The sequence below is a fragment of the Erinaceus europaeus genome, unplaced genomic scaffold (genome assembly GCF_950295315.1).
Source record: "Erinaceus europaeus unplaced genomic scaffold, mEriEur2.1 scaffold_283, whole genome shotgun sequence".
Classification (NCBI taxonomy): domain Eukaryota; kingdom Metazoa; phylum Chordata; class Mammalia; order Eulipotyphla; family Erinaceidae; genus Erinaceus; species Erinaceus europaeus.
The window spans coordinates 119,158-144,030 of NW_026648124.1; the positions used below are offsets into that span (position 1 = coordinate 119,158).

General features: G+C 41.5%; 1 protein-coding gene across 1 annotated transcript; it reads left to right on the forward strand.

Annotated features, from left to right (window-relative positions):
* Window positions 1-8,240: 8,240 nt before the first annotated feature.
* Window positions 8,241-8,885, forward strand: LOC103111327 (large ribosomal subunit protein uL6-like). The gene has a single exon (XM_060184764.1). The coding sequence runs from the start codon at window positions 8,265-8,267 to the stop codon at window positions 8,568-8,570; it is 306 nt and encodes a 101-aa protein (XP_060040747.1). The 5' UTR covers window positions 8,241-8,264; the 3' UTR covers window positions 8,571-8,885.
* The last annotated feature ends 15,988 nt before the right edge of the window (window positions 8,886-24,873 follow it).

Below are 24,873 nucleotides of genomic sequence, written 5' to 3' on the forward strand. Positions count from 1 at the left end.
AAAGAGGGGGGGGGACCTTGGGCCTTTAGAGACACCATATAAGAAGAATCTTCCACCCACTAAATATGTTCTTAGCAAAAGGTTAATTTCACAGGGAGGGGCCCTGGAGACAGAATGAAGATCACCTTTGAGATTAAGACTTCTAAGGAGCATCGGGTATGCCCAGGGGGCAAAACTGAAGTCTGCCCGCCTTTATCTTCTCACCTCTGTCCCACTTTTAGTGAACTCCCTAATCTACCCTCTCTCTCTTCTTCCCAAAGTCCTCAGCATTCAGAAGCTATTTAAGATCATGACTAAGATCTTGTGGTATGTCACTCAGAAATCCTGGGTCTTCCCAATGTATACAGGAAGTATCCATAGTTTTTCAGTTTCTTTTGTGGAGGATAAATGGTTTACAGTCAACAGTAAAATATATTAGTTTGTACACGTGGAACATAACTCAGTTTTCCACATAACAATTCATCCTCTGCTAGGTGCTTCTCTGCCATCATGTTCCAGGACCTGAGGTATCCATCTAATGTATACGTTTTTTTTCTTTGCATCTCTCCTTTTCAATCTACCTCAGTCTTGTTGGGTTACTTGTTCAGACTCTGAGTAACCCAGAGGACCACGGGATGGTCCTTTCCAACCCCACATCTTGAAGTAAGTGAGAACTGAATCACAGGGCAACAAAGGGGGAACAGGAAGTGATGACACCACACGGTGCATAATTAATAACCAGGCAGGTGTTAGTCAAGGGTTGGCCATCATAGGCTAGGAGACAGGGACAGAAATCGGAGCCCTTAGCTCTTTTGAAGTACAGGCTGACTTATTCTTACCTTCTGGAATTCCTCTTGCCTTCCTCTGGTCCACTCCTGCTCTGTACCTGACGCCCAGGTGACACACTCATGGAGCAGGGCCCCGGGGCTGTGTAGGAGAGACTTGGATAGGGAGACTGACCAAGCCATCTTAACATGTACTCAGAGCTCTGCCTTAGACCCCACTTATCATGAGAAAATGGGTGAGCGATGCCTGCCGACCCTTATGATATACTGACAGGATCTATCACCTAGTGAAATGCAATACTGCTTTGCCCTTCCCACTCAGTCACTCACTGACTTTGGCATCCCTCATTCTGTAAATAAGTTATATATTCACAGGTTTATTCACTCCAATTCACCAGAGCTACTACTGTTTGATTAGCTACTAAATTCCAGGAATACGGTGAAGCCTTCCACCTTCATTAGATACCCTAATGGCTTCAAGAACGTTCCTTAAAAGTTGAACCTCAGCTGTGATTTTTTTTTTTTTTTTAGAGAGAGAGACATAAAGGCAGAGTAAAAGAGCCCAAAGCACTGAAGTTTCCTTCAATGCAGTGGAAGCCTGTGTCCACTCTAGCTTACACACATGACAAAGCAGCACTGTTGGTATGCATGAGACCCCTTCTGTTTCATTTGGTTTAAATCCCCCCTGCTTAACACTATTCTATTACATAACCACTGCATTCTATTTACATAACCACTTCTTCTTCTTCTAGCGTTTGCCTTTCTTCCGTAGCCAGTCAACAGCGTCAGGTTGAGCCTGATGTAAAGTTTCGAGACCTCCTTTGAATCTGGAGAGGTGGCAGTCATTGACTATGTGGGTCATAGTCTGTCTGTAGCCGCAGGGGCAGTTCGGGTCATCTCTGGCTCCCCAGCGATGGAACATAGCGGTGCACCGGCCATGGCCTGTTCGATAGCGATTGAGGAGGGCCCAATCATAACGTGCTAGGTCAAAGCCGGGTTGACGCTTGCAGGGGTCTGTGATGAGGTGTTTGTTCTTGACCTCAGCTGACTGCCAGCTCTGTTTCCAAGAGACTGGAACAGAGAAGTTCAGTGTAGGCATAGGGGACCAGATTGGGTGACGAGATGTCAAGCGTATTCTATTTACATAACCACTGTTAACAAGCACCACCCTCCCTCCAGGGCATTGGTGGTTCAGTGATAGGATTCTCGCCTGCTCCGCCCCCTCTCCTTGTCACACCCTGATCCTCTCCCTGTCACACTCTGATTGTCACCAGTCACTTTTCTCTCCACCCTCTCTATGTCACATCCTGTTTCCACCCTACTTGGCAAGTGTATATAAAGACAGCATTGTGAGTTTTACAGTACCTTGAGTTTAGTTTAGCTTAGCTTGGTATAGATTGTGCTGCATCCTGCATGAATAAAGAGATACTGCGTACAACCCAGCCATGAGTCCCGGGTCGTCTGTTACCCGCCTGTGAAGCCAGCCCGGTGAAAACAACATAGCCCGCTCAAAACAACACAGCACACTACCCAAATGAGCTATTTCTCTGGCTTTGACAGGATTCAACACAAAGGCCTTTCAGAAACTGGGGACAGAAGGACTCTTCCTCAACACAATAAAGACCATGTAAGACAAACCCACAAATAACATCATTTTCAATGGGGAGAAGCTGAACGCTTTGCCCCTAAAATCAGGAACCAGACAAGGATGTCCACTATCTCCACTGCCACTCAACATAGTTCTTGAGAATCAAAAAAATGCTACTGCAATGAGGTGTGACTTTGAAGTGGGTATGATGGACTCCAGAGAAAAATAAGTGGAAGGATCCTAATGTGAAAGAAAGAAGTACCAGAAACTCCAAGTTGAAGTGGAATAAAGAGATTGAGGCCTCCAGGGCCAATGATGGGTGTCAGGAGAACTAGGCCTGAAGAGGTGAGCAGGGTGAGAACACAAATGTAGGGCAAGTTTAGATGCACCCGGATCAGGTGGGGGTGGAGAATCACATTGGTGGGGAAGGAGAGGAAGCTGGACTCTTTCCTTCTTTCCTTCCTTCCTGCCTGCCTACCTACCGTCCTTCCTTCCTTCCTTCTTTCCTTCCTGCTTCCTTTCTCTCTTTCTTTCTAGAGCTGTATGTTTACTTATTTTTGTAGCAGCACAGATTGCAGCAGCGTAAACATGGAAGCAATCCAGATGCCCAATGGCAAATGTGGTTATGTATTCATAGCAGAATACCACTCAGCTGTCAACAATGATGGCATCTATGTCAATGTCTTTCTCCTCCCCCCCTATTTTTTTTAACCTCCAGGGTTATCACTGGGGCTCAGGTGCCTGCACTAATCCAGGAGTGCTCCTGGAGGCCATTTTCTTCTATCTTGTTGCCCTTGTTGTTATTGCTGTTGTTGTGGATAAGACAGAGAGAAATCAAGAGAGGAGGGGAAGACAGAGAGGAGGAGAGAAAGAAGACTGCAAACCTGCTTCACTGCTTGTGAAGTGACTCCCCACAGGTGGCGATCTGGGGGCTTGAACTGGGATCCTTACAGGGGCCCTTGTGCTTTGTACCATGTGCGCTTAACCCTCTGTCCTATGACACAGCTCTCTCTCTGTCTCTCTCTCTCTCTCTCCCTTCCTCTCCTCTCCTCTCCTCTCCTCTCCTCTCCTCTCCTCTCCTCTCCTCTCCTCTCCTCTCCTCTCCTCTCCTCTTTTTTTCTCTCTCTCATTCTGTTTCTTTCTCCCTCCCCTGCCCAGGTAGGATTTTTTCTTTATGAAATCATTTTTTTTTAACATTATACTCCTCCTGTTTTATGTAGTAAGACAGTCATTTTCATTTAGCAACCAAAAGGAAAAGTTCAAGTAAAACAATTACATTTTTTTCTTGGTTCCTTAAACAACTTTTCCATATATCCTCAGAAATTTAGATGGACTCATTCACATAACATCTGGATAGGTAATAACTTGATACTGCTATCAATGAGAAAAATATATCTATTATAAAGAAATTGTTATTTTTTCTTTATTGGGGGGATTACTAGTCAGTGTTTCTTAAATGGAGTACCCTGGATATTTAGAGAATGGCAATGCTTCATTGAATGAACTGAACCATAAAATGTAGAGAATGTAGAATTGAGAATTTTAATTAGTCTCAGTTTTTGTGACAATGAAAAAAAAGGACATCTGTCCATTTCCAAGTACCCACTTCCTCCACCCCCAGCAAGAAAGACTGACTGGGGTGTGGAGTTAGTTGTAGAATTAGAGCCGAAGTCTAGATGGACTGGTAGGTTTGTGATGAAGAGAGAAACAGAGATCTATGCACACCACTCAGGGTTTTAGAGTGCTTCCTGTGGTCTCTGACACTGAGTTTTGTTAGTTAGGCAAGGGGCTTAGCTGTAAGCCTAACTGATCAAGCCTTTGTATCATCTAACTTCACTTTGGTGATGTTGGAAACTTGGGGTAACTGGGCACACAGTGTCAGAGTTGTGAGATGAAATTGTTTTGAAAGTATAGCCCTAGAACAGACTCAAATAAGAATTGAAAATAAACAAAGGAAAGGTGCGTTGGTCAAGATCAAGACTCAATATTTACCACTCAGAGAGCACTGGGGTTGGGTGGTGGTACACCAGGTTAAGTGTTACTATGCTAAGACCCAAGTTCAAGCCTCCACTCCCTACCTGCAAGGGGGAAGCTTCACAAGTGGTGAAGCAGGTCTGCAAGTGTCTACCTTTCTCTCTCATGCTCTCTCCCGTCACTTCTCAATGTATCTTTGTTCTATCAATAACAAAAAGAAAGAATAAGAGAAGAGAGCCTTCCAAAAGACTGGTTTGCACCTGAAGTCTAGAAAAAAAATATTGAAGAAAGTTAAAGATAATGGGTTTACAGATACGACACTGTAATCTGACACCAACTTCCCAGATAATATTTCTGTCCAACTCCATGTTAGGTACCAAGTTTAAACAAAAATTAATAGTTATGGGCCCCTAGGAACATATGTAAAACAGACTTACTAGCTTCTTTCTTCCCTAAGATCCCTATTCTCATCTGTTTTATTCTTATTTTTTTGGTTCCTGTTTCTTAAATGTCTTTTCCTGCTTTATATCTTAGCAACTTTTAGATACCAAGTTGCAGTGCTGTAATTATTCCATTCTGAAATCTCTGGGCAGACAACCTCATTAATGTGTCCCAAAGCCTCACAGCCTCCAGAGTCCTACAGCACTAGGGAAAGATAGAAACAGGCTGGGGGTATGGATCCACCTGCCAATGCCCATGTCCAACAAAGAAGCCATCATGGAAGTCAGAACCACCACCTTCTGTACCCCCTAAAAGAATTTTGATCCACAGTACAGAACAGGGAAAAGTTAGGGGGAGATGACCAGAAGACTCTGAACTCCAATTCCATCAATACTCTGTAGAGACAAGAGGGGAAAAAGGAAAGACATTCAAAAGTAGTAATAGCTACTTACAAAGGAAGAGAAGGCAGGACCATAGCAACAATGGGCAATTATATCTGTGACCTGAGGAGAACTACTGCAGTTTCTAGTGGAGGGAATGGGACACAGAACTCTGGTGGTAGGAACAGTGTGGGTGTGGAATTATACCCTGTTATCTTATAATTTGGTAAAGCAATATTAAATCACCAATAAAAATAAATCTAATAACTTAAAGATACATAATCAAAAAAGAAGTATGAAATTGTAAAATGACAATCTGAAAAATAAACAAATAATAAGGTCATACAATACAAACACCAGCATCCAGTGAAACTCTAAGTTGATGATTACTTGCCTAATCTAAAGGTATTTAACACTCACTGGATCATGACAGAGGTGGAGGATAGAGTTAGAAGAAAGTGAAACTTTATTCAGGAATTTATTTGGTGATAGAGAAGATGGATACTAACTGATTCAGGAGTGGTGTTGTTTGTTGTTTTGAGAGCTTTCATCAGCAAATATTAGCTAGATAGCACAAACAGAATACCAACAAGGGCAACAACATTAAAAAAACCTCCATTGACAGGGGCCGGGTGGTGACGCACCTGGTTAAGCTCACATGTTACAATGTCCAAGGACCTGGGTTCAAGTCCCCAGTCCTCAACTTCAGGGGAAAAGCTCTGTGAGTGGTAAAGGAGTGTTAGAGGTGTCTCTCAGTCTCTCTCCCTCTCTATCTCCCTAATGGATTTCTGATGACTCTATCCAATAAAGATAATAGAAAATCCCTCTGGATTTCTGATGACTCTATCCAATAGATAATACAAAATCCCTCTGGATTTCTGATGACTCTATCCAATAAAGATAATACAAAAAAACAAAACAAACAAATAAAAAAACACCACATTGTCCAAACAAGGACGGAAAAATTGAAATAATGCTAGAAAGTAAAATGAATAGAAAATATAAGTCCAACAAGCAAAAATAAGTCCATCAGACACCACTGAAGCAGGAATGTTAACAAAAAAAAAAAGTCCCATAGATCTGGTCAGTTCAGAACTGTTTACAGCCAGCAAAATGAAAGCAAAGGAAACCCAAAAGGCACAATTTAAAGCAGCCTTTTGTTTCTGGAGATGCCAGGCACCTTGTGGTAATATAAAAAAACAGATTAGGAATATCAATTTTAGGTAAGAGAACATTTAAAGTGAGAATTTCTAAGCAAGATCGCAGATAGATACAATACTTAATAACAGGATAATTCTGGAAGAAAATACACAAGGTGGGTTTAGATCTTCAAAGCAGGCAAAGGAAAACGGACAGATTGTAAGGGAGACAGACAAGTCTGCCTTCAGGTAGGAGATCCGAATACTCATCTTTCTGAGGTTCACTGATGAAGCAAACAATGAAAGGGATTAAGAGCCAAGCTCCCCAGCCCTTCCCTTAGACAAGGGCCACAAATGGGTCACTGAAGTGCTTAGATATTGATCCAGGGGGCCATGGAGTGGCCTGGTGGGACCAGAGACAGCCACAGCCCAGGATCAATTACAACAGATGTTAAGCTGCTTTGTTTATTTTCTGAAGGCACTGTCCAAATGAATTTCTATGTGAGCTGTCTTCTGACCTCAACAAATTTGTGAATGACTGAGGTCAGTTAAGGAGGGTCTCACATGTGGTGTGGGACATGCATGAGTAATAGCTTTTATGTATTTGTAATATAGGTTCTTGCATATCTTTTTTTTCTTTTTTTCTTTAAGAAAGGATTAATTAACAAAACCATAGGGTAGGAGGGATACAACTTCACACAATTCCCACAACCCAATCTCCATATCCCATCCCCTCCCCTGATAGCTTTCCCATTCTCTATCCCTCTGGGAGCATGGACCCAGGGTCATTGTGGGGTGCAGAAGGTAGAAGGTCTGGCTTCTGTAATTGCTTCCCCGCTGAACATGGGCGTTGACTGGTCGGTCCATACTCCCAGTCTGTCTCTCTCTTTCCCTAGTAGGGTGTGTCTCTGGGGAAGCTGAGCTCCAGGACACATTGGTGGGGTCTTCAATCCAGGGAAGCCTGGCCAACATTCTGATGGCATCTGGAACCTGGTGAATGAAAAGAGAGTTAACATACGAAGCCAAACAAATTGTTGAGCAATCATGGACCCAAAGCTTGGAATAGTGGAGAGGAAATGTTAGGGAGGTACTCACTGCAAACTCTATTGTACTTTTGCTTTCAGGTATATATTTTTCAGTAGTTTATGGATATGTATGAACATATGCTCTCTCTCACAGAAACTGGTGTATATCTAGGTTTGGGGACTTTGTTAGATGAGATGAAATCAGAGTATACTTGCATATCTTTTCTATGACATGTTGCATCAATAAAGATGAAGGAAGGGAGTCGGGTGGTAGAGCAGCAGGTTAAGTGTTGGTATGCATGAGACCCCGGTGAAAACAAAGTAACCCATCGAAAACAACAGTTAAGCACATGTGGCACAAAGGAAAAGGACCTGTATAAGGATCTCGGTTCGAGCCCCCTGCTCCCCACCTGCAGGGCAGTCACTTCACAGGCAGTGAAGCAGGTCTGCAGGTGTCTGTTTTTCTCTCCCCATCTCTGTCTTCCCCTCCTCTCTCCCTTTCTCTCTGTCCTAGCCAACAATGATGACTTCAATAACAACAATAATAACTACAACAATAAAACAATAAGGGTAACAAAAGGGAATTAAAAAAAAGATGAAGGACATGTTTTTGAATTGAAAATGTGGTGCATTCTTAAGGAAATCTTAATGAACTATAAGACAGAAAGTATGCACAGACCTTTTTAGTAATACTCATTAGCAACAATGAGTAGTAGTTAATATTCATTATGAATGTTATTTTCAACATTAGAGAAAACAGGAAGATGGGGAGTAAAAGAATATAGTAAAAAAATGGAAGAAAAACATAAAAATATAATAGAGAATATTTTGACAAAGAAAAAAAAGGCAAATTAGTGAATTTAAGAAAAAGTGACCCACAACTCACACTGAAAATCAAGTAATGATTCTTTGAAAACATCAGTGAAGCCTTCTTTGCCGCATCTACTGCGAGAATGAAGACCATTCTCAGCAACCAGACCGTCGACATTCCGGAGAATGTCGACATCTCTCTGAAGGGCCGTACGGTCATCATGAAGGGCCTCAGAGGCACCCTGCGGAGGGACTTCAACCACATCAATGTGGAGCTCAGTCTCCTCGGCAAGAAAAAGAAGCGGCTCCGAGTTGACAAATGGTGGGGAAATAGAAAGGAACTGGCTACTGTCCGCACTATCTGCAGCCATGTACAGAACATGATCAAGGGTGTTACACTGGGCTTCCGATACAAAATGAGGTGTCCAACCACACAAGCAGCAAAATAATGGATGATGTGTGATCTCTTAAAAGATGCAATAAAAGCCATTACTGGTTTGGAACTTTTCCTCAAAAAAAAAAAAAAAAAGAAAACATCAGTGAAATAGAAATGTTTCTGACAGATTTGTCCAAAAACTAATTTAAAATGATTTAAAAAGGAAAATAGTGCAAATAAAAACATTAAAAATGATAATTCACAATGATAAAAACAATACATTTTAGTGACATTGAAAAATTTAACATCAGGAGTGGGTTTTTCTAGTAATATACAACCTAGCCAAAAGTAAACAAAGAAAAAAATTGTAGGGCATCAAGTCAGCCCCGCCCTCCATCCTGCACTGCTGATAGTATGCCTATTTACATAATCATTGTTTTGTCTGAAAGATCCCCACCCATCCCATTGTTCTATCTTCTTTCTACCTGGAGACCCGCCCTGCCTGCATGGTAACATTAATCCCTCCAGTTAAAACCATGGCAAAAGTTCCTAAGGAAGTTCTACCTTCTCAGTGTACTTTGTTCCTTTTTCTACCCCCTTTCCTAGCCATTTCCGGTTCTGACTTGCCACTTCCGGTTTTATCCTATAAAAGCCACTTCTGTTTCTGGTTTCTCTCCCTTGTCCCGAGCTAGAGGAGGTCAGGCATGCAGACTGGGAGGCAGACGCCAGCCACTGCGGTTGGCTCCACGTGGCCTAACAGGCTGTGCTGACGCCTGGCTCTGGAGCGTCCACATGAATAAAGATTTGTATTGCTACTGACACAAGCTTGGTTCCTGGATCATCTCTCTCTCTCTCTCTCTCTCTCTCTCTCTCTCTCACAATTCCTGCATAGTATTATATGCCTTGAAGCACAGGAAAAGGTAGGTACTTTACAGTCAACTTAGTGATATCCAAATACTAAACCCTAACACATACACACACACACACACACACACACACACACATTGGCTAAACTCGAACATACATGCAAGACTTGGAGTTATACTCTTATAAAAGTAAAATTTGCAGTTAACTAAATAGATATTACATGATGAACATCTGAGAATTCTCCTTGGCAGAGCCAATAATGGTTTCTCCATCAGGAAAATGATTAATGAGATTCACTGTTCAGGACACAGATGAACGTGATCACGTATCATTTTAATAGATGCCAGAGGACATTTCTAATTTACACACATGCATACACACACACACACACACACACACACACACTTCAAAAACAGCAGAGAGGGGAAATAACTTTATTAGTTATTCATAAAGTGAATTTACATTTTTAGAGTCACTGACTGAAATTCAAGAGTAAAAGGTATAAATACTAGGAAAAAATAAATATTTACAGCTAATTATTCAAACAATATAATTAATTTACAAGAATAAGGAATTGTGTTAGGTGACTGGGCTCAAGACCCCTATAAATCCTCAAAATAAATTGAAATGTCTAATAAGTTTTACTTGGAAATTAAAACAGAAATAAGGAGTTCCAGGAAGATGGCGGACTGAGAAGCTGCTAGCAGCATGAGCTCTGATCACATCTTCTGGAAATGGTAGGATTTTCTGCCTTTAGCAGGCCAGTCAATAAGGGGTCCTAGTGACACCAAGGAGGTGACTATAATTTAATTTGGGTTAAGAATTAGAGTAAAGGTGGCATGGATTAGCGGGTGGGCTGCTCCAGACTTCCCAGGCGGCAGCGGGCAAGGCGGGTGCGCCGGGCATTGTCCTCCGCCCGGGAAGGTGGCTCCTCCGCCGGTTGCAGAGCGCTGCTGGGCGGCCGGCAGAGGACCCGGAGGGAGCACTATAGCTCGGGGGCTTTCTCTTGGGAGTCTCCAGGGACCACCGCGAGCCTGAGGGCGGATCTAAAGACTTCTTAAGTATAGCTCTCATTGGATCAAAGGACTTGGAGCTAGTTTTCATTTTTGAGAAATCCTTTAAAAAAGTCTGGGGGGGGGGTTTCCCGGAAGATGGCAGACTGAGAAGCTGCTAGCTGCTGAGCTCCGAACACATCTCCTGGAAACAGTAGGATTTTCTGCCTTTAGCAGGCCAGCCAATAAGGGTCCTAGTGGTGACACCAAGGAGGTGACTATAACTTAATTTGGGTTAAGAATTAGAGTAGGGGAAAAAATTATTTTTTCTTCCTTTTCTTCTTCTTCTAGCGTTTGCCTTTCTTCCTTTTAATTTTCAAGCATACCTCCCCCCCGCATAAGCAGTCCCTGGGGACCAGCTCCTAGCAGGATACCCCACACCACCAAACAGGGTGCTTTTTTGAATTCACTGATACACATTTGGGAATTTCCTTGCACTGCTCTTTAATTACAACTCTTTTTCTTATCTTCTCCCTTTTCTCTCTCTTGTATCTCTCTCTCTCTCTCTCTTTTTTATCTTGTCATACACTTCTTCCTTCTTCTTTGCCTTTCTGAATTTGTGAATTATTTTTGGGAAGAAATCTGACTCAGAGTGCACTCTCTATGTGTGTATCTCTGCTCTAGTTCCCTTTCCCCTCTTGTTACACCTAGAATATACAGTGGATAGTAGATTTGCATAACTGTCTATTCATGCTATCCTCTCTTTCTTTTCTCTTTCTTCACTGGGATTTGGTTATTATTTTTTCATGGACTGGAGAAATTGTTTGGCTAACTGGTAACGATTAAACTACTTCAATACTTACTTCAGTTGCTACTGTAATTCTGGAGGTTGGTGAGTGCAATTGTCATAAATGTATTTAGTACAGTGTTACTTGTACTCAAGACACAACAACTGAGGAACAACAGAGCATAAAAAAGAAACACATAAATAAAAAAATGGGTAGATCAAAAACAAATAAAACTACTACTCCAATGAATGAAGACAAGAGCCCAGAAGAAACTACAAATCAGCCAGAAGTAACCATAGATAAGAAAAGTATGCAAGCAATAATAAACTTATTAATCACAGAAACGAAAACAACATTGGAGGAAAGGAATGGCAGTACTAGGGAAACAACAGTTGAGACCCCAAAGGAAAATACTGATTATCTTGAGGCAATTAGAGAATTGAAAGCTGAAATAGCTGTAATGAAGAAAGAAGCTGAGGCAAGGGAAAGCAGACTAACAGAAGCAGAAAACAGAATTAGTCAGACAGAGGATGAGTTAGAGAAAACAAAGAAAGAGGTGAAAGAGCTTAAAAAGAGACTGAGAGACACTAAAAACAACAACAGAGACATATGGGATGATCTCAAAAGAAGTAACATTCGTATAATTGGCCTGCCAGAGGAAGAAAGAGAGGAAGGGGAAGCAAACATTCTAGAGGAAATAATACAAGAAAACTTCCCAGACCTGAATAACAGAAAGGATATCAAGGTTCAAGAGGTCCAGAGAGTACCAAACAGAATCAACCCAGACCTGAAGACACCAAGACACATCATAGTCACAATGAGAAGAAGTAAGGATAAAGAAAGGATCCTAAAGGCTGCAAGAGAGAAACAAAAAGTCACATACAAGGGAAACCCATAAGATTATCTGCAGACTTCTCCACTCAAACTCTAAAAGCCAGAAGGGAATGGCAAGATATTTATCGAGCCCTGAATGAAAAAGGGTTTCAACCAAGGATAATATATCCTGCTAGACTTTCATTCAAGCTAGATGGAGGGATCAAAACCTTAGATCAAAACCTTAGTTATTCTTAGATAAACAACAGTTAAAGGAGGCAACCATCACCAACCTGGCCCTGAAAGAGGTACTAAAAGACCTCTTATAAACAAGAACACTATTATACTTACAATATATCAGACCAAACAATTTTTTTAGAACAATGGCACTACAATACATTAAATCCATAATATCAATAAGTGTCAATGGCTTAAACTCACCCATCAAAAGGCACAGGGTGGGGGGATGGATCAGAAAACATAACCCAACCATATGCTGCTTGCAAGAATCCCATCTGTCACAACAAGATAAACACAGACTTAAAGTGAAAGGATGGAAAACTATCATACAGGCTAACGGACCACAAAAAAGGGCAGGAACAGCCATTCTCATCTCAGACACGATAGATTTTAAATTAAATAAAACAGAAATAACTATTTCCTGGGACTGTAAAATTAAAATACCCAGGAAAGCTCCAACACAACACTGCATAGGCTATGAGAAATAAACTAGAAAACTACTGGATAAAAAAGTCTAATACAGTTTTATAAAAATATCACTTCACCACAGGTGACTTCACAAATCAAATGCAATGTTATTTGAAGACCTGTCAAGATGAAAAAAATAAAAAAATTAAAAAACCACTTGATGGATTATTAAAATATTTATTTGGAACTGAAACTAAATGAAAGCAATATAATTGATGAAGTATGACTGATAATAATATTAAAACCCAAATTATTTAAAAATATATCCAGAGGTGAGGCTGGGCAGTGATGTACCTAGCTGAGTTAATGCATAACCATGTTTAAGGACCCAGGTTCAAGTCCCTGCTCCATGCAGCAGGGGTGGGGGACACTTCATGAGCAGGCCTGCCAACTTCTATCTTTCCTTCTCCCTCTCTTTTTAAAATTTTTTTATTAACTTTATTTATTTATTGGATAGAGACAGCCAGAAATTGAGAAGGGAGTGGTAGAGAAGGCGAGAGATAGACAGACACCTACAGCACTGCTTCACCATTTGCAAAGCTTTCTCCCTGCAGGTGGGGACAGGGGGCTTGTACTCGGGTGCATCATAACAAGTGTGCTCAACCAGGTGCGCCCACCACCCTGCACTCCTTCTCCCTATCTGCCCCTCCCCTCTCAATGTCTTTGTGACTTATAAAATGGAAATAAAAAGAAAAAAATACATGTATTCAGAGGAGGTAATTTTCCTCTGTCCCTGTATGAAAAAAGCTATCAGACACATGCTTTTTCTGCTCATTCTTACATAATAGCTCTAGGATCACTGTAAATTCCAGTCTCAATTCAGAAAATTAGAACTACCTAGTGATGGAGACCAGGCAATAGCGCAGCGGGTTAAGAGCATGAGGCGCGGATTCCAAGGACCAGAATAAGGGTCCTGGTTGGAGCCCTCCCGGCTCCCCACCTGCAGGGAAGTCACTTCACACGTGGTGAAGTACCGGGCCAGCTTTGCGGGCAGGAGAGAGAGACGACCAGGGACTCATGGTTGAGTGGTACGCAGTTCAGTCTTTATTCATGTGGAATGCAATGCAATCTAAGCCATCTCTAATCACAATCCTGTCCTTATATATATTCACCAAGTAGGGTGGAAACAGGATGTGATGTAGAGAGGGTGGAGTGAAAAAAGACTGGTGGAAATCAGGGTGTACTAGGAGAGGGGGCAGAGCAAAAAGACATCATGAACCAGTGGGGATTAAAACAATGCCCTGCAGGCAGGACAGTGCTTAGTTAACAGTGGTTATGTAAACAGAATACAGTGTTAAGCAGGGGGGATTAAACCAATGAAACAGAAGGGGTTTTAGAAGCAGAATTGGAAGCAGACCAACAGTGAAGCAAGTCTGTAGGTGTCTGTCTTTCTCACTCCCTGTTTTCCCCTTCCCTCTCAATTTCTCTCTGTCTCTAAATAAATAAAGGAGAGAGAGAGAGAGAGAGGATAGTACCAAAGCTTCCTTCAATACTGTGGGGCGTGGACTTTAACCCATGTTGTGAACACCTCAAAGCAGTGCACTATTTAGTGGAGGCATTTTGCAGCCTGTCTCTGGTTGGACCTTTCCCTTTGAAGGGCTGGGAGTGCAAACTGATTAGGATAGTGTGTTGTGCTGACCAGAAGGCAGCTTGCTCCTTAAATAGATTATCCTACCTCCCCCCCATTCTTTATCTTGTTAATGCATTCAATTGTCTTAACAGGTTTCCAAAAGCTGAATTACTTTCCCTTAACCAAAAGGAACCCCACTTGTCCCATTTGCTACAATTGTTCTGCCCTGAGTAACCTTACTTAACCTTGTCTTTAAATTGTGAAAGAACAGGTCTGACTATAGCTAGCATGTCATTTCTCAATGCACACACACATACACACACATTAAACTACATTAGGTCCATGGTTTTATTTTTCAGTGCCTCTCCAGTATTTTCACATTAGCATTCAGCTATAAAAAATAATGCAGAAATGCAACCCCCCATCTCTAAAAAAACATGATAACATAAGAATTATTTAAAGTTTACTTTTAAAAATATTTTGACCATGGGAGTCGAGCGGTAGCGCTGTGGGTTAAGTGCACTTGGCACAAAGCGCAAAGACCTGCGTAAGGAGCCCGGTTCAAGCCCCAGTCTCCCCACCTGCGGGGGAGTCACTTCACAGGTGGTGAAGCAGGTCTGCAGGTGTCTATCTTTCTTTCCCCCTCTCTGTCTTCCCCTCCTCTCTCCATTTCTCTCTGTCCTATCCAACAATGATAACATCAATAACAACAACAATAATAATTATGGGGCCAGGTGGTGGTGCACCTGGGTAAGCACACATATTACAGTGCCCAAGGACCCGGGTTTGAACCCCTGGTCCCCACCTGCGGGGGGGAAAGCTTTGCAAATGCTGAAGCAGGTCTGCAGGTGTCTCTCTGTATCTCTCCCTCTCTGTCTCCCCTCCTCTCAATTTCTGGCTGTCTCTACCCAATAAATAAATAAAGATAATAAAAATAATAATAATAATAATTTCAACACTAAAAAAAAAACAAGGGCAACAAAAAATATTTTGCCCTAGTGCCATTTCAGGGAACTAATTCAAACTGACTGAGGTTCACAAAATTACTTATCCATTCAGAACCTGTTTTTATTCATAACCAAATTTGGAATATATACTTTAATTAAAACAAAATACATTTTACAAGTTATTAGTATTCAATCATACATAGAATTTTCTTATAGTGTTAAAATCTCCATTAAAATTTCTCATTTTAAAATTTGCATTTAAATTGTGTTTTATCTGCTTTTCCTTAACATAACTTATTAGAATGATTTTTTAAAATTTTTTACCTGCTCTAATTTTTAAATTACACATAATGATTGCTTTCTGATTCTCAATATAATCCACAGGAACTCAAACCCAGGTTGTTTTGTTTTTCTTCATTTAACTTTTTTTTTTATTTGATGGTTATTTTTTCTCAGTGCTTTTCATTTCGTTATAAAAGAGCTTTAAGGTTTTAGATTGCCTTTAGACATGTAGATTTTTGTCATGCTTGTTACTTCAGTTAATAATTAATTTACTTACATCAATAATGTCGAATTTGACTATCTCTGTAAAACAACTTCTTTAAAAATGATCTGTTTATCTACGTGTATCTTAAATAAGTCTGCTTTTTACTAGCATTTGGTTCCCTGCAATGTGGCTAGTGAATGTGATCTGTATAAGGGGTCTTTTATTCTTTTTTAAAAGTTTTTTTAAATTTACTTATTGTTGGATACAAACAGAATTTAAGAGGGAAGGGTGTCGGGCATTATGCTGATCCTTGCGGTTCGTGCCATGTGCGCTTAACCCGCTGTGCTACTGCCAGACTCCCATCTCTTGTCTTTTTGATGGAAGTCATTGTACCAGGTGTGACTTGGTAGTCTACTGTGCTTTCACTTTTTATTACTCTAATGTTAGTGATGTTGAGCACAGTTTTTGCTTACATACTGATAATTGGTATGCCTTTAAGAAAATGCATAGTCAAGTTTTCTGTCCAGTTCTGAGTTGGGTTATTTGTTTTTGCTATTGGATTACATGAGCCCCTTATATATTCTGATTCTTAATCTTCTATTAGAGACATGCAATGCCACTTGCCTGTTTCTGCTTTAGTTGCTTGTGCTTTGGGTGTTGTACCTCAGAATTATTGCTGACAAAATACGAAATGACAAGTGTTGGCTTGAATGTGGAGAAAGAGGAATTCTGTTACACTGCTGCTAGGAAGGCAAACTGAAACAGTCATTATGGAAAACACAATGGAAACCCTTAAACAAATACAAATGAAAATCCCTATGAGCCAGCAATACCACTTTGGGGCACTTATTCAAAAGACACGAAAACTTGAATTAGAAGGAACATAGGCACCCTCTCGCACACATAGCTGCATTATGCACACTAGCCAAAGAGTGGAAGCCACTTAAATGCCCATCAGTGGATAACTGGATCAAGAAGCTACGGGGCGGGAGTCGGGCAGTAGCTCAGCAGGTTAAGTGCACGTGACGCAAAGCCAGGGACTGGCTTAAAGATCCCAGTTCAAGCCCCTGGCTCCCCACCTGCAGGGGAGTCGCTTCACAGGCGGTGAAGCAGGCCTGCAGGTGTCTCTCTTTCCTCCTCTCTGTGTTTTCCTCCTCTCTCCATTTCTCTCTGTCCTATCCAACAACGACAATACCAATAACAACAACAATAATAACTACAACAATAAAACAAGGGCAACAAAAAAGGTAATTAATAAACAAATATTAAAAAATTTAAAAAAAGAAGCTATGAGGCATATATCCAGTGGAGCATTACCCAGCAATCGTAAAAGACATTATGTCCTTGTGACAAAATGGATGGGACTGGAAGCGTTTGTGCTTACTGAAGGAAGGAAGTGAAAAGACAACTACTAGATGACTTCATTTACGTGGAATTTAGAGAACTAAAACACATACACTTGCAAAAAAAACAACAAAAAACAAAACCACATGCTCAACATTATCCAAGGCTTTGTGAGGACAATGGCGGTTATCTTTGATGATGGGGTGACAGAACTATGCTGGCAGATGTAGTGCAGAACTACAACCCAGTTGTCTTATAATCTTATGAATCTCTATTGAAGGATTCGTGACAAAAACGTTAAAAAGTTATTGCTGAGACTAATGTCAAGGAGGCTTTATGCTTTTCTTCAGCAGGGGTCCCATTATTTCAATCTTCTATCTTATTTCTAAATTTAATTTCTTTATCATCTTATTTATTTATTGGCTAGAGACAGTCAGAAATCAAGTAGGAAGGGGAAGATAGAGAGGATGAGACACAGAGAGACACCTGCAGGTGGGGACCTGGGGCTTGCACAGGTGTGGCCTGGTGTCTCGAACCTGGGTCCTGGCTTGAACCAGGCTTGAACCTGGATCCTTGCTCAACCAGGTGTGCCACTACCCTGGCCCCTCAGTCTTCTTCATATGAGTACTGAGTTTCCCTGACATCATTTATTTGGAACAGCAGTGCCAGTTATAATCAGTTATAAGTTATAAGAGACCCAATCCCCAAAGCCATAATTCCAAAAGTGAAAATTCCAAGGAGGAAATACTAGAGAAGAGGTTTAAGTCCTTTCAGAGATGTTTCTCAATCTTTTGAGAAGGGCTCCTTCTGAGAGATAGAGATAGAGAGAGAGAGAGAGAGAGGGAGAGAGAGAGGTTTAAGGGAAGATATATGTGCATCTACAATTCTCAGAGCAAAGGACCTTGTAAGTAGGAAGTAGGTACCATCCACTGGGAAGTGCGGTGATGACTGAGTTACTGCCATGAGGTGACCTGCAGCCTTCATGGCATCAATGAGAACAAGCTCTTTTATGTTTTATTAGTGATTTAATAATGACTAACAATATTGTAAGAAAACAGGGTACAATTTCTTATAGCTTCCACCACCACCAGAGTTCCATGTCCCATCCCCTCCATTGGAAGCTTCCTTATTTTATTATTTTTTTTCTACCAGGTACTGCTCAGCTCTGGTTTATGGTAGTGCAAGGGATTGAACCTGTGACTTTGGAGCCTCAAACATGAGACTTTGTTTGCATAACCATTATGCTATCTGCCCCCCCCCCCCATTTAAAGCTTCCCTATTCTTTATCCCTCTGGGAGTATGGACAAAAATTCTTTATGGGGTTCAGAAGATGGGAGTTGTGGCTTCTGCAACTGCTTTTCCACTGGACATGGGTGTCGGCAGGTGGATCCAAACCCCCAGCCTGTCTTTCTCTTTCCCTAGTGGGGTAGGGCTCTGGGGAGGGGGGGTTCTAGGACACATTGGTGAGGTCATTCTTAACTCTCCTTTTTCTGTGAGGGGCTCTTGGACTCCCAGTTTTGCTTGGCCTCTCTTTGAGGGGAAAATTTCATAGAATCTCTCCCATGGAACAAATATAGGTCTCCACCAATGTCTACTTGGCTACTATTCTCAGATTGCCATTTTCCCCATATGGGGACAGTGGTTTTCTCACATCAACATTCAGGATCTTGAACTTTCAGGATTTTAACCTTCCAGAATGTCTCTCAGTCTTTTTAGCAGAGAGCACCTTCTAGGTGCAAGATGAATAAGTACAGAAATCTAATGTGAACCATGGTAACTAGCTAACAAGACTGTATTAGCACATAGATGCTTCTGAGAAAGTGGATCCCAAATAATCTTATCATACACTCACACACAAAAGCACAGTTACATGAGGCTATGGTTGTACTAGTCAAAACTGTGGCAGTAATTTGGCAATGTACACATGTATCAAATTGCCATGTTCCCTACATCAAATTTTTGCAATGTTATGAGTCAATTATATTTTAATAAGGTGGGAACAAAGAATAAAGTTAAAATTTGCATACACATAACAATAGATTGTAGATGAAGCAAAGTTGGCTATGACTTGTTTGTTGCTTATTATTATCTTGTGAAGGGGAAACATTTGGCAAGTATAACCAACCCTGATAATTTTGTTGACTTGTTTGCTACTACCATTTGCTTATTGAATTCTCTTTGTAACTTGGTTTCACACACACTTCTATCTGTTCTTAAATACTCATAATTGATCTTCAATTGTCCTTGCTTTCTATATAAGTAATTTGGTTTCATATTTCTTTTTTATTTTATTAATGATTTAATAACTATCAACAAGACTGTGGGACAAGAGGGGTACAATTCCACATAATTCCCACCACCAGAATTCCGTGTCTCATCCCCTCTATTGGAAGGTTCCCAATTCCTTATCCCTCTGGGTATATGGACCAAAGATCTTTATGGGGTACCAAAGGTGGGAGTTCTGGCTTCTGTAATTGCTTTTCCGCTGGACATGGGTATTGGCAGGTGGTTCCATACCCCAAGCCTGTTTTTTTTTTCTTTCTTTTTTAAAAAACATTTATTTATAAAAAGGAAATGCTGACAAAACCATAGGATAAGAGGGGTAGAACTTCACACAGTTCTCACCAGCAGATCTCCGTATCCCATCCCTTCCCCTGATAGCTTTCCTAGTCTTTATCCATCTGGGAGTATGGACCCAGAATCATTATAGTGTTAAGAAGGTGGAAGATCTGGCTTCTATAATTGCTTCCCCGCTGAACATCCCCCAGCCTGTTTCTATCTTTCCTTAGTAGGGCAGGGCTCTGGGGAGGTGGGGCTCCAGGAGACATGGGTGAGGGCGTCTGCCCAGAGAAGTAAGGTTGGCTTCACGGCAGCATCTGCAACTTGGTGGGGCTTGCTTTTTTCCTTTGTCCTTTTTTCTGGTTTGTAGATAAGTTATCATCTTCCACCATAGTTCCTCTTTGCCCCTCCTCTAATAGTTTATTACCTACAGTCCTGGAAATGCATCTCCCACTTGCAATCCCCAGGATTTGAATCCATTTTTTTTTTTTTTTTGAGAATCTGTCTGGTTGCTCCCTTCAAGCCGCCATCCAGGCTCTACCCCTCGCCAAGCTGGTTTCATATTTGTAAGCACTGCATTAACTACCTTTAATTGTAAGGTAGAGTACTCCATTATTATTATTTTAAATGCCACCACACACACACACACACACACACACACCAAGATATTTGTATGCGTTTAGGATAATAAAAACACAAGTAATCCTCTTGAACATCTGCTCAGTGCATGTTGGGATTTCTTAGTTTAGCTACTATTTCTTTTAGATTTTATTATTTTAATACTTATTAACCTATTTTATTATTTTCTACTTACTTGTATTAAGTTATATTTCTTGGATTTTCAAATTTTTTATTATTTATTTTCCCTTTTGTTGCCCTTGTTTTATTGTTGTAGTTATAATTGTTGTTTTTGATGATGTCATTGTTGTTGGATAGGACAGAGAGAAATGGAGAGAGGAGGGGAAGACAGAGAGGGGGAGAGAAAGATAGACACCTGCAGACCTGCTTCATTGCTTGTGAAGCGACCCCCCTGCAGGTGGGGAGCCCGGGGCTCGAACCGGGATCCTTACTCTGGTCCTTGTGCTTTGTGCCATGTGCACTTAACCCACTGCACTACTGCTGGACTCCGTATTTGCTGGATTTTATAATTAATTACTAAATTAATTTATTGATTTCTCGCCTCTTCTGATTTTTACCCCTTTATTGTTCTTTTGTCAAATTTATATTTCTTTTTGAAATTTTCCTAGTATGCCTTTATTTCATCCTAGTCTGACTTGTTTTGTCCTTCTTAAATTTGTCTCTTGAGGAGAGTTTCAAACATTGCTGATTGTGTCTTCTTCAGACATAAATTCCTCTCTTCTGTTGCTGCAACTACTGATACATCCCAAGGCAATTCCTTCATGTGGTTTTCTTACTCCGAGTTTTCCCAGAAAACTGTGGCCTGACTTGCGGAAGCAATCACATGCACACCTGGGGGATTAGCCAGACCAGACAATTTTTCACAGGATTCCCAACTTGAAAAATTTCATATTGTTGGAGTTCTAGAGAAATTACTCTGCATCACTGTGAGTTCTTCAGAGGTTGAACAAGTAAACAAGTCTCAGAAACCTGATGTGAGAAAACAATAACTATTTGGTCTCAGACAACATCTTTGAGTAGTTTAGTGAACGCAGGGCATCGTGAGAAAAAAAAAAAAGGGAAGTCAGTTTACCAAGAAAGGCACTGGAAAACAAAGACGTGTGGATTTAAATTCGGCCTTCTCCATTTAAGACAGAAGGGGGTTAGGTGTTGTTACGACAGTGAGGGAAATGTCTTTAAAGCAATAGTTTCTGGGAAAATATCTCTTTCAAGATTAATATGTACATATATATGAAAGGTTTTAAACCTGAATGAGTAAGATACGAAAGAGAAAGAACTAGATATCACTCTGATACTTGGGCTGTCAGGGGTTGAGAATCCAAAGCTTTATCTACTGTGTCACCTCCAGACTAAATCTATTCTACTCTCAGGGCCTCTAAGATGACATCAACGTTTTGAGGAGAAAAAAAAAAGTTCTGGGGTGGCAGATTTTTTTTCTCCCCTACATATCTTCTAGAAAATGCTTTTAGAGGCCACTAGAAATTCCCCTTTATAGTGTTTAACTTTTACTTTAACTTCGGTAACCTTGCTTTTATCGAGTCCTTGGTTAGGCCATACCACTTCCTGTCCACTGATGAGGGCATTTCTAGTTTCAGTCCCCAAGCAATACAACTTATTTAGACACAAACTTGAAGGAATAAGGTCAATCTGTTAAATCTGTTAGTAGAAATCTGTTAAATATAGCCACCCCTCCACCAGCACCCCCCTAAGAGCCTCCCCCAGTGTTGTTTGAATTCAGGGCTTCAGCTGGCCGGGCTAGCTTCACGGGCGGGTAACAGAGACCACCAGAGACATACGGCTGGGCCGGGAAGCTGTATTTCTTTATTCAGGAACAACAATTTATAAACTAACCCAAACTAATCACCAAACAGAACTCTCCTGCCTCCTTCCCCCGCGGCGGCGCCAACAACTCTCGAACTCGAACTCTGGGACTCTGGAACTCTGAAACTCTGTCGGGGTTCCTTGGGGCGGGGACAAGTGGGCCTGCGAAACTAGCAGGACCAACCCAATTTTCTTGGCAGGGGGAGGGCATACAACACCCCAGCTCAGGGACTCAAGTCACAACCCCTGAGTCACATGTACAGTGCAAACACTGACAAGAAATTTTGAATAGTATTCTCACAGCTGCAGGGTTTGAATTCTCTCTTCTTTTTTATGTTAGCAGCGCCAGGGGATGTGACAGAGGTGATTATCTGCCTATGGTCTTGCCTCGATGTCAGGGTTATGAATTAATAATTGTTACTTAAAAGAATGTTCTTTCCATTTGTAAAATGTCCATTGTATATTTTGCAGATGGGGGAATTCACTGACGGATAGCTCATGCCTTGAACAGGATAATGAAATTGTTCTTGATTCAATTTGTAGCTTATTAGGTACTTAGTACACTTAGCACATGAGAGGCACAGTATTAAAAGGAGCAAAAGCAAATTCATGGCCGTCAGTCCCATCCCAATTCCCATTCGAACTCACAGAAAAGGCCTTGGAAGGCAAAATTAATGCTGACTTTGTGAGATGCTGGATATTGAAAATCAAATGTTCCAAGAAAAATTCCTTAAAGGATTAAAAGGAGTATTTCTTCACTCAGCTCTCTTTTAAAATGCAGTTTATACCTGCCTGGGTGAGACTAGCTCAGGCCCTCGCCCTCACTGTGTGGAGGACTCCGTGCGCATTCTGCACTATTTAAGAGGGACGACAGGCCTTACTTGGGGCTGGTGGGACTGTTCCCTGTTTGGGGAGCCATCAAAATGGCTTTAAATCCAGGAAGAGTTGACTGCAGTTTGAAGTATTGGCTTTTAATGAGAAGACACCGGAATCAATAAGGAAGCCTTTTTATTCCTTCTTGCGTGAACACGTGTGTGTGTGCATGGGCCCACACTCAGCACATGCAGACTTCCAGAATGAAAGTTTGTTTTAGACAAGGAAATTCTAACTGGGCACCAAGTGACAACTGCTTGATGCTACACAGGTGCACTCACCTACACAACTGCTTGATGCTATACAGGTGCACTCTAGCCTTGTGAGAGTTCTCCAGACTGCTCTCCACAGAGGTTGGACCAATTTACATTGCCACCAGCAGTGCAGAAGGGACTGACGACCCCACCAATGTGTCCTGGAGCTCCGCTTCCCCAGACACCCACCCTACTAGGGAAAGAGAGAGGCAGACTGGGAGTATGGACCGACCAGTCAATACCCGTGTTCAGCGGGGAAGCAATGACAGAAGCCAGACCTTCCACCTTCTGCACCCCACAGTGACCCTGGGTCCATGCTCCCAGAGGGACAGAGAATGGGAAAGCTATCAGGGGAGGGGGTGGGATATGGAGATTGGGTGGTGGGAATTGTGTGGAGTTGTACCCCTCCTACCCTATGGTTTTTTTTAATGTCTCCTTTCTTAAATAAATTAGAGAAATGAAAAACAAAAGGTGCTGTCTGTCTCAGAAGGGTTCTGTGGGAGATTGTGGGCTTTTCTGACTGGAAATGTCTTTGGGGGTCAACTAGTTTATCAATCGCGACATAAAGAAGAGGAAACGGGACCAAGACCTCTAAGACCCAGGCAGTCAACACCTGAGTCTGTTACATTCCTTTTTTTTTTTCTTTTCATTTATTTAAACCTTTGTTTAAAATACTATAAAAAGAATAGGAAAGCTATCAGGGGAGGGAATGGGATATGGAATTCCAGTGGTGGGAACCCTGTAGAATTGTACCCCTCTTATCCTATGGTCTTTTCAGTGTTTCCATTTTATAAATAAAAACTTTAAAATATATACTATAAAAAGGGGGGAAGGCCTGTATTTTCACAATCATAGATGTAAGTAAGCCCCATCACACCCTGCACCAAAATCCAGTATCTTCCTTCAAAAGAACCCCTCCTCTTCCCCCCTCTCCTGACTCACACTGTTCCCACAGTCCAGGCATTTGGCGTGTGTCTCTGGGAGAGGTTTTGACTGAATTACTTCTATTTTGCATATCAATGATATCAAGCAGTAATTACCTTAGATTTCCTTATTTCATAGCATAATTATCTCAAGTTTGATTCGTTTTCCCCCCAAATTCACAATTTCATATTTAACATTCCATGACTATTCCATTAAGTGCTCATTCCAGAGCTTCTCTGTCTAGTCACCTGTCTATAGACATTTAGGCTGCTTCCATTTGCTGACAAGCATCAGAAATGTAGTTATGGTCATAGGAATTAAAGTATATGTATATATATTATTTTATTTATTTACTTAAGAAAGGAGACATTAACAAAACCGTAGGATTAGAGGGGTACAACTCCACACAATTCTGCACAATTCCCACAACCCAATCTCCATATCCCATCTCCTCCCCTGATAGCTTTCCCATTCTCTATCCCTCTGGGAGCAAGGACCCAGGGTTGTTGTGGGTTGCAGAAGGTGGAAGGTCTGGCTTCTGTAATTGCTTCCCCGCTGAACATAGGCGTTGACTGGTCGGTCTATACTCCCAGTCTGCCGCTCTCTTTCCCTAGTAGGTGGGGCTCTGGGGAAGCAGAGCTCCAGGACATATTGGTGGGGGTCAGTCCAGGGAAGCCTGGCCGGCATCATGCTGGCATTCGGAACCTGGTGGCTGAGTGATGAAGCTGAAGTCTCTGGACACAGTCTGAAGTGAAGCACGCTGAGGTGGCAGTCGTTGCGTTGATTAGGT